This window comes from Amblyomma maculatum, chromosome 1 (assembly GCF_055883805.1).
Source record: "Amblyomma maculatum isolate TAMU_Amacu chromosome 1, ASM5588380v1, whole genome shotgun sequence".
Lineage (NCBI taxonomy): Eukaryota > Metazoa > Arthropoda > Arachnida > Ixodida > Ixodidae > Amblyomma > Amblyomma maculatum.
Genome location: NC_139344.1, coordinates 212479875 through 212497386, shown reverse-complemented (window position 1 = coordinate 212497386; position 17512 = coordinate 212479875). Strand labels below are relative to the sequence as shown.

At 45.1% G+C, this 17512-nt stretch overlaps 1 protein-coding gene across 1 annotated transcript in view; it reads left to right on the top strand.

Annotated features, from left to right (window-relative positions):
* The first annotated feature begins 4328 nt into the window (after positions 1-4328).
* The window catches only part of LOC146205541 (complement C3-like), a 130135-nt gene continuing 116951 nt past the window's right edge, over positions 4329-17512 (top strand). Inside the window, exons 1-3 of the mRNA XM_084590252.1 lie at positions 4329-4478; positions 11971-12128; positions 17160-17360. Of these exons, the coding sequence (XP_084446378.1) occupies positions 4408-4478; positions 11971-12128; positions 17160-17360 (430 nt within the window). The 5' untranslated portion in view covers positions 4329-4407. The remainder of the gene's footprint in view (positions 4479-11970; positions 12129-17159; positions 17361-17512) is intronic.

The window sequence follows — 17512 nt, the reverse complement described above, 5'->3', positions numbered from 1 at the left end:
GAAAGGTGAGCTCGCCTGCGCTGAAACGAAAAAAAAGACACCGTGTTCCTAAAAACTCAGAAATATAGTTAAATGTAGTCATCGCGCTGGCAAACAGCCATGCAGTATATTTAGCTCTTCGAAATCTCCAGCTTTCCAGCAGTCCCTGAGTTGGTGCGAATTACTATTCATGACCCACAACCAAGAGGTCACAGCATGTATCGGTCGTTTAAAATCTCTATCTATCTAAGGTCGTGTCGAATTTCAGGGGAACTAAGCGCACCCATATCAGTTATTCCTTTCTCTCACTCACATGTTTGCGTCATGTTTGCTTTGTTTTCTTTTGCCTTCAAACTTTTTTTTTTTATCGTAAGTGCCATTTCTAGTAATCCCTTTGTGTGTACAGCTCATTTATGGTTCAGCTATAGTATTTTAACTATCAGTTTCACAAATTGGCTGGCACCTCCCGGTCACCAGGATATCGCTGCACGACCCTTTCTTCGAGGGGCGACTGCTGTGCCGCTTTGGTATAGTTGGTATCGCTAAAGAGCTGATTTCTATACACTTTCACTCAGGCCACTTTTACAGCTCGGCACGAGTCACACCAATATATGTGCAGCTTGCTTTGATACAAAAATATTACTGCACATAATTGCTGGCTGGTGACACTACTACTGAGCGCTCAAGGAACAAACGTTAAAACAACGTCCATGAAGACGCCGGTAATTGACGTGATCCAGAGTATAAGCAGAAATTTGGGCACATGTAGGATCGAATGAATTTGTCTAACTTTCGACGTCGCGGCAGTTTTGACGAGGAAATTACTGCCCGAAAATTGAGGATCCCTAATTACGAGTTCCTTTACTTATCGCTGTGTATACGATCGAACGTTCGTGCTTGTTAACGGCTGGTAGACTCTGCTGCAACGGCAAACACATCAAGTCGAAAGGGCTGGTTTGGTTATTTCTCAGGAATGGGTACGCTTTTCGCACTGACCAAGCTGAAAGTAGTCTCGTAGTTGCTTCTTGATGCTGTGCGCTTCACTTCTTTCTTTCCCTCTCTCCCTTTTCCAAAGCCTTCAAAACTTTTTCTAACCTCCTTTTTGCGTCCATGTGCGCCCTTTTTAGTAGCCGGATCTGCCCTCCCCCTCCCTGTTATACCTTTTATGCTCCGGCTAGCACTCCACATTCTGACATGGCGGAATATCTGTTCACAAGCGAAAAGTTTCTACCTCGGTACCATATACTCTACTCTACGTGGAATTTAATGTAGTGAGGTATAAACAATCGCCGTGAGCAAATGCAATCATTCTCTTTTGTTAGATGTTCAGTGTTATCCGTGGAGGCTAACGTAAAGGGTTCTATTTTAGCTGAGGACAACACAGAGAGCTATATAAAACGAAAAATGGTAGATGTACCGTTAAGAGATCGGAAGCGTGCAGAGTGGGACCTAGAAATAACTTGAGTTCATGAAATTATAGTCGAAATCAAGATGAAATGGCCATGGACAGGGCTCGTAGCGCGAAGAGAAGTTGACCAATAGTCGTTAAAGGTAACAAAGTGGATTCCAAGAGGCAGACAGGGTAGCAGGGAGCGGCAGAAAGATAAGTGGACGAATGATGTTAGCGTTCTGTCCTTCTCGCGCGTCCTTATCTTTTTAGAGCGCAGCGCTGTGGCTCCCGTTCCTTGGTTTCGAGGCGTCGTCGGCGTCGTCGGCCTCGTAACCAGTTCCGCCCTCCTTTCAGCCCCCCATTTCCAGCCGGCGGTTCGGCGACCGGAGCCTCGTAGGAAAAGGCGGGGGGGGGGGGGGCTCACCGGAGGCAGGTGCTGCGTAGAACATCGTCACCGTCAAAGAGGAGGAGGGGCTTCCCCTCCCCCTCCCCCTCCTCTTCATGCGTGGCGGCGAGGATGCTCTGCGGTTGCTGAAATGCCGCGGCTCGCTATCAGGGGATCACGGGCGTGCATTCCGCTCTCACTCGCTTCACTCGCTAGCGGTAGCGGCATCAGTCAGTCGCTGCTATCTGTTCGTCGCGCAACGTTCCTATGGGCCCACGCGCTTCCTCCCGCAACCTCCCGATAACTCAATTGCTCTCTTCATTTCTCCGACCACAAAGCTTCTTTCATGACAGCCAAGAACTGTTAGTGGAGTGTTTCTTGAAGGAATACGCGTGAAAAATAAAAACAAACGTTGTCTGTAATTGTACATACGTGTCTTGCTCGAAATCTTTGCCTCAATTTATCGAAAAGGTTAAACAGCTGATGAGCTGCGCTCAAGTTTCGCATTAGGAAGTAACGTAATCGTGGGCAATTTTTTGCGCTTCAGTTTTAGTCAAAATCGGCAAACTCCACCTACTAGCCAAAGAAACAGCCTTGCTCCGGTTAAGAAGTTTGCAGACTTCAAGTGGACGCACAGGAGTGGGTTTATTGCAGAAGTGTGAGAGAGGCCTTCGCCCTGCAGTGGAAATAGTCGCGCTGCTGCTGCTGCTGCTGCTGCTGCTGCTGCTGCTGCTGCTGCTGCTGCTGCTGATGATGATGATGATGATGATGATGATGAGGAAAATACCTTCTTGTGAATGGTGCTCCGTGTTAATTCCTTCGTGTTTAGTCCACACTTCTTATTCTTCGTTTTCTCACCATGAACGTCAATTGACTGTCTTGCATTGAGCCTTCTTCTGGCTCCTTACACATTGAATTCAATTCGATTCATTTTCATTTTCAACATTCAAAATGTTGACGGCTCCCCGACAAAAAGCCGCAAGAACAGCTTGAAGAGGTCAGGAAGGCGGCGACAGGCAACAGGCAACAACAGCAACAGCTTCGTTTGAACATATGTACAATTAAAAGTGAACGAAAATAGCAGCAGTAAGTATGAATGATAAAAATATTCAGATTACTATGCACGCAACAATATAGCAATATGCACACAAAAATCAAAATTTTAGGCTTATGACAAGAAGTACCATTTCACCATAAGACAGGAAACGCAGGTCACTGCAAGAACGTCGAGCGCAACAGTTTACGTGTGATTGTAATATACGTAACATTGGAAAAAATAGAGACATGCATGCTCATTTCGCCTCCTTGCCCTCTTTCTTCAAGACCGTCAAATGAAACCAACTTTGGTAAAACTTGTCTTTCTGTAGGCTTCTTTCCCTCTCTCCTCGCTCGCCGCTACCCATTTTATATTTCCACTCTTGGAAGGCAGGAGAATATTACATGCGCACAATGCACGCATGAAAGTAGGCTGAACGACATCACGACTGCAGTGGTACCTTGTAATGGTTGTTAATTTTCAAGTAAACTTTGGAAGTGGGATTCATGCGTTGCCTTGTAATCAGTAATTACTTTAATCATGAATAATTGAGGACCTAATGAGATTATTACGTTATCTACAAACCTATTCATGTCGATAAACATTCAGGAATCTAAATATGGTAGTAAACTTACAGCCTCGCGTAGATTCCAGAGCAGAGTAAATCACTGTCGATGAATAAAAGATTTGAACACTCGTGTGTTCAAATCTGCTTTGTCTTACAGACAATGTCCTTCCACGAGCCCTTCACGCATTCCGCAAGCCTGTGATATGGCCGCCACCGTTTGTTGCAGCGTTATAACCTGCATGAGTAGACACAAAAAGTTCCTTAGCTGCACACCTATTAACGTTCTCCTCCTGTTTTTCCCAAATCGAGTTGCACAGCCGTCGGCAACTTGGCGAGTGACGTACACCTGCCACGCTGCCGCTGCTGCCTCCACACCGACATATTCAACAGGAAGGAGCTGTCTACAACCCTCTAATTTAGGCCCTACCCTTTTTATCGCAACGTCCGTAGACACCCCTGAATAGGATTAGACGTATTTCTATACAATAATTCAAAGAACCAAATAATCAATGGAGCAGTTAAGTAGAGAACTGTGAATTATAAATTTACAGCGAAACTACTAAGCCAAGGGGAACTCGCGCTAAAAAGCTGTCAGATTTCTGTCCGGCCAAGGCAATATCTGATGCCGTATGTACCTTTCTCGCGTGTTAGCTGAGCAGTCTTACAACGATGACAGGGTTTCACTTAAAAATGACCTCATTACCAACTTCTTCAGCTCTTATAGGCTGGCATGCAAGTTTTTCGACAATCTACAGCAAAAACTTCCTTCGCCGAAAGTTACCCTTCCGCTACTTCTTCGTGCTTTAATTTTATCTGAGCTCGCAAAGCTCTCCGGGCGCAAAAGGGTCCCTCCAGAGCGGCGAATAGGACACTCGCTATCTCATTCTGATATGGGTTCCCGGTTTCCACCTCGCATCCTTGCTGCTAGAGCTGCAATATGTCGCAGTCTAGAAGACAACACGCTGTGCTGACCACAAACTTCCTTGTTGGCTGTGCCCCATAAGTCGGCTGCCACGGTGCCCAGATCAAGTGGTCACTCTCAAGCCATCATGGCGGCCGCACTGGCACTCGTGTGTACCTTCTTCGCGGCTTCACGCGTGCCGCTGGCGTCTGCCGAAGAGTAAGTACGATTCTGCCATCTGTTATTCGACTTTAATTGCGCAGAAAGTGCAGCGTTGAGTTTATGTATAACTTTTTTAATAATATTGTGTTTTCAATGCATTTTGAGCTACAGATTGTATTTACACGTTAGCGACTAGCAGTAGAGGCGTATCTGAGAAGAAGCGTATCAAAGAGAAAATGGTCTACTTTCATTTATGCCAGCTGGTTATTTTTTCTTTTTTTTTTTGTTGCCAACTCAGTGAAGACCCCACGTCGGGGGCTCACTGGTTATGGCGCTAGACTAATAAGCGGGGTGAACTGGGTTCAAAACCTTCCGCGGTGGCGAAACGCAAGGCGTTCTATGTAAGTACACGTGAAAGAACACGGAGTGGTCGAATTTTTTTCCGTAGCTCTCCATTACGGCATCCATTATAAGCAGAGTCGTTTGCGAGAATCTTGTTAATTTGTGGTTATGGTTTATGGGACGTTATGCTCCATAAACGATAAGCACAACTCAAAAACGATTTTAATCGCCTGGGCGAAGTTCCGCAATTTTCGCAAGTAAATATTGGCATCTTGCTAAAATGTTCTTCTGCATACCTCGACTAGCACTACTCCGGCGCCCACAGAAACTTTGCATGCATACGTTCTCCGCGTGTAGCCCCCATTTTTCGCCTTTGTGGTTGTGATTACCGACTCTGTCTTCTTTTTGCGCGTTTTCTCTTAATACAAAAAAAAAAAAAAAGAAGTATTACGTGTATAAACTTTCTGAGTGCGCTGACAGATCTGAAAGTAACCTTGCATTCAGCGGTTGTCTATGATTCTCCGTGTGAAGGTTTCGATGCGCAAGTTCCGCTGGAAACTGAAAACCGCGCAGTGGAGTTTTTGGTTTCCAGGTGCCATTAATGCAGTGACGTGTCCTTAATCATAAATTTATTTTCCTGTGTCCATCTGCAGTTCAACGAAAATTCTGTATTGGACTCCATCTTAATACAAACTTTTCTAATACAATAATGATGATTTCGTAAACAACCCAGTCGCGTAAATGTGATGGCATCAGGATACCAGGGAAATTAGCTCTGGAAGTTCGTGCAAAAACATCGCCTTTATTTAAGCAATGTGAGCACACACAGACACGAAAACGATATTGTGAGCGTGCATTCAGAACATAACCTGGCACGCAATTCTGTAGGTTAATTATTTTGCCCGTTCATGTGACTCGCATTTATTCATTCTTACAGAGGACATAATAAATCTTTATGTAGTGCAAATATTCGTGGTCGAGAAAAATTGTGTCATATAACTGCCTTAGTCCAAAGTCGATAAAAAAAAAATACTAGATGCAATTCAATTTAGTTGTTTATTCCTATGGAATATATGGTGGGGGCAAAGGAGAAAAGCTGCTCGCAAGAAGCATGAGGAGCCCTCGACCCCCCTTACAAGCAATAGCACATGATTACAACTGATCCACCTGCAAATACATTTGAGCACGTCGCCGATTTTAATGTCGATCTGCATGCCACCATAAAAAAAAGTTATACGCATGTCGTTTTTTTTTTTTGTTATAAAAATTTTGCTGCTTCTTTTGGTAACCAAACAGAACACATGCATTTATAACGACCGAGATAGCATAAGAAGCTTTTTGTATTTAAAAGTTGAAGCGCAGCTAATATACGATCACAATGCACGATAATACCTTCAGTCATTGCCCATCCCTGAGTCGTTGCCTGCCTACCCACCACTTTAGCCAGAATATTAATTATGCAGAACTACCGTGCTGCCACCCACCTGTAGAAACGTCAACAGCGGGCCTGCCGATTTCAGAGAAATACTCTGCCGAACGCCGCGGCAGCAAAAAAAAAAAAAATAATAATAATAATAATAATAATAAAATTAAAATAAACAGAAAAAGAAAAAGGGGTCAGAAAGAAACTGGCATGTTTGTGCATCCAGAATAAAAAACGATTGATATAACGGAGGCAAATATTTTGTTCGCGAGCGCAGGGCACTCAATTTGCGCCCGATACGTAACAGGAAGTCGCCAAGTCTTTGTACCGTGATATGAGACGCCGATACAGATGTCACATTTCGATTGTTGGGCAAGCCCTGCAAATAGAACTGACATATAGTTGCAGCTGTGTGCAACAAGTAGTGCTCGCTTTCTAGCGGTCTGTTTAAAGTTAAGGGTATCTGAGGGTAGTCGAGGGTATCTTTCTTATGTCATGCTGGGCAAAAACTGAAAAAAAAAATATATATATATATATATATATATATATATATATATATATATATATATATATATATATATATTTTTTTTTTTTTTTTTTTTCAGTTTTGGTATCTTTCGTATGTCATGCTGGGCAAAAACTGAACAAAAAATATATATATATATATTTTTTTTTTTCAGTTTTTGCCCAGCATGACATACGAAAAATACCCTCAACTTTATTCATGGGATTCTGTCTTGCTTAAACAGACAGATATATATATATTTTTTTTTTTTCAAACCTCATTTCTTTTTTTTTTTTTTGGTCACCGACACATTGCTTACCCCGATTTTTAGATAGATTTCAGGCGGCGGGTGGGTAGGCAATAACTCGGGATATTACGGTAGGTCTATCTATGGTGAGCTCGTTTGTGAAGCTCACCTATATGGGGTCAGGAGCTGGGTCCAAGCTCCTGACCATGTAGCTACGCTTCCTTGTTAAGCTCTGCGTGTTAACAATATAGGCCCCAACGTTGCTTGCGCTACACAGCCCAATCGCAATGCTGCGTGCTATATTGCAAAGGACTCCACCACAGTATGAACCCGTATATGCATCTCAAAACGACTCACATTTCTTAATACACAGCACCCTAAATGCTAAAAATGTTAAGCCAACTGTTGTGCGGCTGTGCATAAATGCAATTATTCAACCTGATTTATTACAGCAAAATATTAAGCTTTTGCCGATGAGCTTCAGAACTAATTACATTTTTTTCTCCCCGTGTTAAAAGCATTGTTCAGGCAGGAAAAAAAAGATTATTTATTGTAGCATTCAAAGCCAAGCGAATTCGTCGTCACTGAAAGTGATTAAATCTGAGCAAGCCCAACAGTTTTTACCAGAATGGACGCCGCGGCGAGCTCGCCGGGGTTACGTCTGGCGTTCAAAATGAAACGCACGGGACCCGACCAACTCTCTTCAGTACTCATTCCGTTTCAAACCCCCCGTCGCGTCTTCAAGCGCGCCTTAATCGGTAGAACGAAGCCGCTAACGCGCAAAAGCAATGGGAGAGGCAGGACCTGCTGCCAGTCGCAAAGTTCCTAGAAACCAGAGATACGCTCGTGCCGAGGTTCTTTCGCCACGACGCCTTCGCCCTGCTGCTTGCAGCAGTGCATTCTCAGAATGACCATCTCTCTCCGGAGGGTACAGAGCTACTTATTGGCCTTCCCGGTGCATCTCTGTGCGAAATCTTGCCAGGTTTTTTCTGACAAGAGAACGGCGGGCCACCATCGCAGTCACCAGAAGAAAACCTGCATGCCGTGGCCAAATAGCTCTGACGCCAAAAATCTACTTTCGTACTTGCCTCAACTGCCAGGCTTCACAGGGCCAACCGTAAAGCCACGCTAATTGATGCAACCAATAAAAGTGGCAGTAACGTAACTGGATTTAATGTTCGCTCTAAATTACGCAATCGAGTCTTCTGAGAACAGATTGGTCACGAACGCTCGGCAAATTATATCGCATTCGTCGCAGCGAAGGAGGAAGCCGTTCTCCGACGGGTCACCTGCGCCTATAGGAAGGAAAGCGCCTCGTTAAGAGCACCACCCCGAATCAGTCACGGGAGCCGAGAGGGTTCTCCATTTCTCAAAAGGGCTGCCGCTGAAGCAGAAAAGTTCGGGAAAGTTGACGGTGCTTTAAATTGGCTCGCAACTCATGCCATAAAGAGTGGCCGAGCAACCGCCGCAGCTTTGCAGCATAGGTCCGGACGGCAGGTTTGAGTCGCTAACAAGCGAAACTCTCTAGCTAAGAATTAGGGCTCGAGAAACGTTGAAGCTTTCCTTTGAAGTATGTGCGATTGCGTTCAGGCAGAAGTCAGTGGATACATAATTCACTAAATCTTACCCCAAAATGCAGAGGATGCAGCACGAACCACTGCATATGTGTCACGCAAACAAAAAAAGTGGGATGAGCAAAATGATTTCAAGACGCTTCGGCCAGTAGACTACATGAAACTGTGTATTGCAGTATTTTCCCGCTAATCAGCAGAATTTATAGGACGCTTCAATAGCGTGCCCTAATAACAGATCGACAGAATTATTTAATGATTTCAGAGCGGCGAATTATTTTGCATCCTTTATGGCGCGAAATTGTTCATGAAGTTAAATATTTGACAATTAAGGATAAAATATACCTTCTGAACTTAGTGTACGATCTTCAGAATGGATTTCTTGAGCGGTAAAAAAAAAGATACAAATGGTAATTTACTGAAACTTTTATAACTAGAATGAGCTATAGACTGACTGCCATGCTAAGAGAGAGGGGAAGGAAAAACTCTTTAATGAAAAACAGAGAATTTAGCCGGCGTTTAAGATTCGCTGTCATGATACTCTTAGTAGTAGTATTATGTGGTTATTTTATTATATATCCAAAAGGAAGGAAAAGGTGCTTGCCAGCCCCGGTATCTGATATCTGAAGCACCTGAAGCGCCACCTCCTTCGCGCCACCTCCTTCGTACGGCGTCGGAAGGGCTCCTTTCTTTTTACAGTAGGGTTCAGTTCAGTTCAGTTCAGTCGTTCAGTCGTATCCGACTCTTCGTGACCCTATGGACCATATCACGCCATGCTTTCCGGTCTCTCACTATCTTCCTAAAATCACATAACTTCATCTTCAGCGCCTTGAGAATGCCATCTAACCACCGCGTTCGCTGCCTACCCCTTCTCCGGTGACCCTCCACCTTACCCAACATCAAATCATTCTCCAGCGACTCCTCTCTTCTCATCAGATGACCAAAGTAGCTGAGATTTAACTTTAGAATTTGACCCTCCAAAGAGCAGTAAGGGTTTATGGTCGACAATTTGATCTTCTGGCAGTCCAAGAAACTCCCAAGAGTCTCCGCCAGCACCATAATCAAACGCGTCAATTCTTCGGCGGTCAGCCTTCTTCACAGTCCAACTCTCGCATCCATACATCACAACTGGAAAGACCATAGCACGAGTTATACGGATCTTGGTTGGCACTGTAATGTCTCTGCTCTTTACTAGGCGGTCAAGGCTAGCCATGGCTCTCTTTCCCAGAAGCAGGGTAGCATTATCCAATTTTTTCGGTTTGGTTATGTCGAGGTTGAGGTGGAAGGGTGGGTTGCACCATCTGCATGGCTCCGAGCAATAAAAATGTCACGCGGAGTCCATTCAATACGAATTGGCTGCGGTATGCGTACCGATAAATTGGGTATATTTTGGCAGATTTCTGTGCTGCTACTGACGCATCTAAGTGATTTTGCCACCTGGAGGGCATCATTGCGTATGGCAATACGGGCCGTGGGAAGCATGAGAAAGGCGGTCACGGAGCGAAGCGCCTCTTGCACAGCAAGCAATTCCGCACAAAAAGAAGATGGAGGTTCGGGTAATTGAAAAGTTGATGTCTTGTTCAGTGAAGACCTGCTATGGCAGTAAACTGCAGTTGTCACTTCGCAGGCTTTGATGCTTCCGTCGAGGTAAATTGTGATGGAACCTTGCGGCCAGTGAGCGTCTTGTTCCATAATTCGGTCTCGAAGCGACGACGCCGCATCTTGTGTTCTCGGTCGTCGTAAATCAGGTGGCTTGTTTTCACTCAGCTGTACAAAACGCCAAGGAGAAAGAACTGGCAGCGGCTGGGGTAGGATTGAATGTGACGAAGCATAAGCCCTCAGAGTGCACGTTGTGTGAGAGAGTGTAGACTTAAGCCTGCGAGCATCACGTCGCTGCTGCACCAGTTCACCTATTCTGTTCACCTATTGTGTTCAAGCGCCACGATTGGCGTGATGCAACGAAGGCAGGTGATGAGCCTTATAAAAACCATTGCAGATGATGTCTTATGTTGCAACGGGTAAGAAACGGCATGACTTGTTGAGGGCACACAAATACCACATGAAGAAGGTTCATGAGTTGTTGAACCATCTTTGATTATGTGGATGTGCTAAATATATTTCTTGGTTAAGTGGGCGGAGTAGCTTCCAGTAGCGCTGCAGGGCTGTTTGTAATCACACCTGAAATAAACGTCCTCACGTTTAGAGGCAAGAGTGTCCAGGAGGTAAATGTCAGAGGCAGTAGTTTTTTTTTATTATTATTAATAATAGGTAGGGATAGAAGCTGCACAGCTTGTCCAAAGCCAGGGTTACGATGAGTTCGGTTGGCACGGTATAAGCGCTTCTTTACTTGGAGGACATGTCGGAAAGAAGAACGCATAGCTTCCTGTGCGGAAATCACATCCAGAGGAAGGAAGTCTGCTTCTGCTAGCGCTCCTAACACAGAGGAACCATTTCGGGGTACAAGGCACATTCGCTAGCAGTTGTTCCGCGAGGCTTCAAGAATCTTCTTGCTGTTAGAGGTGGTCTTTGAAGCATGGTTAGATGATAGCGCAGGGTACCTTCAACATATGCTTTTTCAAGCATATCAGGGACATACACTCTGGGCTGCACGGAAAAGAACGCCAGTCATTTTAAAGGTAACTCAAAAAGTCGTCATATCTGTAGACCCACAATAATTTAGCCAATATGCTTGTTTCATGGCTAATGTACCTACATCGCAAACGTATCTGTCGGCCAACTATCAAGCGTTGTGGCGTCGAATTTGCAGGCAGGATGAAGTATGTGGGGCATCTTCTTGACTCACGTGTGATTATTGTGTCAACTTGTTTTTCTTTTATTACCGCTCAACAGAGTGATTTTCTCTACTTCGAGCACAGTGAACACGCTCAAATAAGCACACTCTGCTCTAACGCGTCATTCCGTGAAAACTGAGAAGAGGGCTTCGTTGTTTCCATGCTGCTCATTACCTAATTCCTTAATGGCCTGCTTTACTCATTTTGCTACGGCTGCTGAGTCTACGGCAGTCGTGCCGACTCGCCAGCCTTCATCTGCTGCACTGACGCTAGAGAAACCTGAACCGAACATGCGTGTGAACTGCTTTGTGATTCCTGCCTCGTTTGGTTTGTGTGTTCAAATTAAGTCGAGACCCCGCTATCATTTTTAACACACTGGGGCTGCATTTTGTAACTTTTCGATCGCGAATCTTGCTCCTCCCTCATTGCCCAGAAATGCCTCCGGCGCTATTACGTACCGGTAGTCAACAAGTACAACAAGCAATGTATGTCACGGAGCTCTGCTCTCAGAAGTGCCGCTGACAAATGATGAAAAGACAAACGAATGAATTGCACGAAACAAATTTATCCTTGTATCTTGTCATGGCTTTCCCGCCGTCTTTTCCCCTTTTTGTAAGCGCGCCGTTGTCCTTCATATACACCGAGTTTTCACTATAATGTTCTTTCCAGAAACTGCTTCGTTGTAGCACCGAACGTCTTCCGGCTGGCCACAACGGAAACTTTTGCAGTGATGGTGGACGGCGCTTCTAAAACGGTGAAGGTCACGCTTCAAAACTATCCAAGTAGCGGGTCGCCATTTTTTTATTGGTCGCAAACAGTGACCAGTGGTAAGTACCCAATTCAAGCACCTTACAATCATCCGAACGTGCATCTGCGCGTTACGCGTGAATGCGGGCCGGCACAAAGAAAACGTGTTGCTCCTGCATGCAGCGTCTTGTTCGAGAGTGGGAATGGTTGGCCGCATTACGTTCAGTGCATAAATTCGCGTTTAGTACGCAATTATGCGGCGCGGAGTGTTATTCAGCTTTGCTGACCTACAATAATGACTGCCGGCTACTTAAACGGAACACTGGAGCGGTTTTCAAGTGTACCAATACTCTAGATTTTTAAAGTAAATTATTCGTTGATCATGTCTGTGAAGTCATTGTTTCGATTAAGAATAAAACATCTGCGCAATCGCCGACTGAAAGCGCGCAATTCAAATCTCCCGCGTCCCGCGCGACTGCTACACAGGAGGAAAGAGTAGGGAGAAACCTCGCTTCTCTGTCCGTCGCGAAATCCCTTTGAAGACCCGGAGGCATTCAGAGCCAACGGAGGAAGCTTGCGGCGTGCGCTTTTCCTCGTCTTGCGTGCGTTGCGGCCGTACAAAACACGTCAAATTAGTGTTGTACACCTGATACAGCACAGTTCTGCATGTGTTCGGATGGACAAACAGCTGTGGATGCTACGATGTCATCTTTCATCGTGTCAAAAGCCCGCTGCGCAATGCGACGCTGCTGAGAAGAGAGATAAATATAAGCCGACCAAAGGAAACAATCTAGTTGAAGCATTTTCGTGACTGTGACTACATGCAGTTCGTTCTTAATGCGACTTCTACAGGGCTTTGTCAAAAAGGCATGGCTGATCCCATGACGCGGTTCTTTTTATTTCCTCGCAAAAAAAGAGTTGTGCCAGTCACCATTACCTAGAACCACGTTTAATAAAGGGAGAAAAGGGAGGTAAGGCTCGTTATTCGTATTTCCATTACTTTTTTACTACAGTCGTGCCTGGTTAATATAGACACTTTATTTCCGCACAAAAGTGTCCATAAAGCGAGTCGTCCATAATAAAGAATCGGAGTTCTTTTGCAAAAAAAAAAAAAAAAAAAGCTTTTTATGCTTCAGAGCGCAATGTAGGCCAGCGAAGTTGGCATCAGGAGCTACAAGAACATTATCCGAGCCACCGTTATGCTTCAAATGCGATGAAATTGAAACTATTGTGATGCTGTTGCATATTGTTCTCAATGGCGTTTCATTAATAATTTACTTGACTTCTACTTTTCATCTCCCACGAACCCCTGCTACATATCAGCATTTAGTCGGCTTTCAACTTTCTACAAGGCGCAAGCTACTGTCAGAGCTTTGTCCAAGTGAATACATGCAATAAAAAAAAATCGTAACGTGCATCGACTGCGGAACTTTGCAATGTAAAATATGAAACCACAATCAATCAGTCATTGGCACTATGTTCATGTGGTGCCTGTCAACAAAATCTAGAAGAGAAATTATCTTTGAAGCAGTGTAACGATTTGGTTTTCATGACTGCCCATATATTAAAGCGACAAAAATGCATACACCCTAATGTACGTGTTTGTGCACTTTCTCCTTGTCCATTGTCTGGACAACGACTTTCCATGTTATTGAGACGTAAATGCATGGAACAAGTTTGGTCCCCAGAAAAACTGTACATAATTTGACTCGTACATATTAACGGGGGCCGCATTAACGAGGCACGACTGTATTCAGGTCTCATTTCTATGTGAACTGTTGCGTTTAGCGTTGATTGCGATCTGTTCACGGAGTGCAACAGGCAGACAGCATCGGCATCTAGTTGTTTTCGCGCGTCTCTGTTTTTTTTTTTTCTTTCTTTTTTTTTTTTTTTTTTTTTGCGCGAAGCTCCGCGCAACGGCTTCTGTGCTAAACATCGGACAACTCATCAGCAGCACGCGCTGATTATCTTTGCGAACGAGCAGATGATTAAGATGAGCCCACTGTTGTGTCGTAGCTAGGTTGTGACGGCTTTGTGAGATCCTTTCTAGCAAATCATGTACCGCTTAGCAGAGTATGGGCACATTTATTTATGGAGCGGACAGAGCGTGGCTTCCTCCGATGCGTCCAGGCAAGCAATATTCGAGCTTGTTCATATATGGCCTTGTAAATTTGCACCCGTTGATGCCTCGTCATTTTACATAGTCCTGTCATGTTTCGAGATGCAAGTTATAATGGAAATGAAAACGACGAGGTCCTTATGAGAAAAAACATTTTAGAACATGGCTTTCTCATGAAGGTATTGGTGCGGCGGAGCTGCAGCTTGGTTTTCAACATACGTCAGCCGTCGTTTACTAAACTTATTTGTGAGCGTACGATAAAAAGTAAAGGTTCTCTACGTCTGCTAAATGATGCATGACTCAAGCAGCATTCTGCGCGTGTCAGACTTGGTCTCCAGCATAATGGCTCCGCGAATGCCTCGCATGCAACGCAGAGCTCGGAAACAGCGCTTCGCTCACGGTTGATTTGTCTGCTGGCAGCTTTGTGCTACTTCACTTTTTCCACAGAATTCTCCGTTTCCACAAGGTAAGATGTCTGGCACTCAAAGCAAGATTTGGTACACCGCGCCTTGGGCACTTTTCACAACAATGACTTTTCGGGCGGGGTGGGAGGCCTGAGACGGAGGTAGTAGGCTGGTGCATTATTTGCTGCTGTTCCCTCCCCGGAATATGCGCGCCGTGGTTCAGCTGAGTGCCATGTAGTTTCTGTTAATAATGACACACACTACTTTTCAAAATGCCTTACTCTAACTAAAGCAGTATTTCATGTAAAACCTACGCTCCTCACAACGGAAGTGCTGCATCGTTTGTGGGCGCATCTGGTACGGATACATGCGATGAAAATTTCGGTGGTCATTGAATTGAAAATGGCGTGCCATAATGACATTCACAAAGCCGCAGAGAGCTGCGATCAGCGCACAGCGCAGCGAAGGAGCCGGATCAGCAGCTTCCCCGGTCCTCAAAATGTCGTCACGGGACGTCTTAGCCAATCACAGGCGGAGGCGCGACCCGCGGTGAGCCCCGCCGCGCGAGGTGCGCATTTCTGATGAAAAAAAAAAAAAAGAGGCTATTTCTACTTTTTTTTTTCTGCCTAATTTCAATCTGATATTCGAGTTCGCAGCATGAAAAACTATGGGCTTCTGTTAAAAGCCCGATTTTTGCATAAAGTGCTGCAGTGTCCCTTTAAATATAGCTTATTCTTCACACAGACTTCGCACAGAAGGGGCGTTGCGCATTCTTGATGGTCATATCATGTTACTGCGCTTTATTCATACTTTCGTTCATTACAATGCTGTCATCATCAACAATGTTCGTTTGTCGCTCTTAACTCCTGCATTTGAATCAGCTTTCAAGCGCAGCTGTCGCTATCCAGGTATAGAGGTTTGATTCTCACAAATAAAGTAGCGATGAATTCCAAACATAGACAGACGTACAACAAGAAAATTTGGGTGGACACTTGAGCTCCTCCTTACAGGGCATGTTGCCGGTGCTCGTTGCGGATCCTTCCTCTCGTACACGGAATTTTTTACTCGCTTAATTAGCAGTCATTTAATTTCTTGATCAATAACTCATAAATTCTCTTTAGCATACATACGTATACGTGAAATGCCACCCGAATGTCACAGAAAGTCCCTCCTAATCAAGCCATACGAATGTACACTCGTGAGCAAAATTGGTATATACAACACTCAGCCGGTGGCAGAGCTCGAGGATACTACATCTTAACTTTATCTAGCAACAGCAATCTAAGATCGAGACAATAGTGGTGGTGCCCCATTTTATTCACATGCATGTGTCGATGTCGCTGTCCCTGACGCTGTCGCTAGATGGCATTTCGATGCAGTTTTCCCGAGCTCTGTTACTGCCTGAGTACTCTATACCACTTTTGCTCACAACTGTACCTGTGAATGTGTTAGGGGCAGTGTGCCTCACTCAGAATGCAAAGGGTCCTGGAAGGTTGGACTCAGATCTCACTCTTCCATCTAAAAGAAGAGCTCTGATCTGGCAGCTTTCGCCAAATTGGCCATTCCACGTGATCGCTTGACATCAGAAAACCATGCGTCGAATCAGTTCTCGGCTAAGCAAGCCACCAAATACCATGCACCTGCCAGAGCCACGTCCGTGATTTTGTAGCGAAAGCTGCAGCACGCTACCCTTGAGTATTTCGATGGTGCCTAAAGAGCGTCCCGTTTGGTTTCGTCCACTTGGGCATCTCCTTTCATGTATGGGGACATTAGAATCAGCTTGCATCTACATTTGAATTCATGTGGCCCCTATGCGGCACGCAGGCACGTCCATAACAGGCATGAAAATGGGTTCTGCATAGAACGCCGGTAAACTATGATGCGTTCAACGGAACGCTGCTTGTGTTCGATGCAACTCTCGTCCGCCCGCAGACAAAGCTTTCGCTCCACATTCGGTTCAGCAGCGTTGAACCCTTGTAATTTTTTCGCTAAAACGCTAAAAACGTCGACACCGACAATGCCGAGAACATCGGCGTCGAATTTTCACAAGAACGGGGTCCTTAAGTTCATCGCGTTTAAACGCGTGCATTGGTACTGGAGTGTACAACGATCCACTGTGGTGCAGTTACTCGCGAAACTCAGCTCCTGTGTTAGAGCCACCTATCCGGTGGGACCTAACGATGCCTAAATGTCCTTAGCCACAAGGTTGTGCCCATTCGATACTCAGTTACAAGAGTTCAAAGCAGATTAATCCTAAGTCACCCTTGCAATACAGTCTTCGGCCGTCAGATGATTCGTTTTCATCTTTAATTTTTCTTCTTAAGTCGCTTCCGTTTTCCGACATTTCCTATGGGATTCATTGGCAACCTGTATCTTTATAGCCTTGTATCTGGATGCGCATTGTTTACACTTGTTTTATTTTTTTTTCAGCGTTTGTTCTGTTAGTCTTACGTTTTGTGTTTGCATTTCAAATGTAGGCACCCATTGGCGAATTACCTAGTGGGCCTGTAAGGTAAAAAGGAACCATAAATATACTTCGGTAGAACTTGGCAGAGGGGCTGATCCCAAGCCGGTTTTGCAATTTCCAGATAAACCCCAAATTCTCGACATCGCCGTGAAGGAAACCGACTTACCTGAGCTACGCTACGAACAGGACCAAATCTACGTTACGTTGGAAGTTTCCTGCGGCTCACTCTGGAAGAGGAGCACGCAGGTCTTGGTCAGCCCAGCATCGGGAGAGCACTTCTTCCTTCAGACGGAAAAGCCGGTCTACCATCCGGGAAGCGACGGCAAGTATCCCTCGACGTTTTGCTGCGTTGCGCAAAGGCATCGAGCGTTCAAGTTGCGCGCATTTGCTTGAAGTCTTTCGGAGAACCACTAGTGTTAGCGGCTGGCACTGAGCAGATAAGCGAGAGCGCACGCTAGTCTCTCAAGCGGAGCA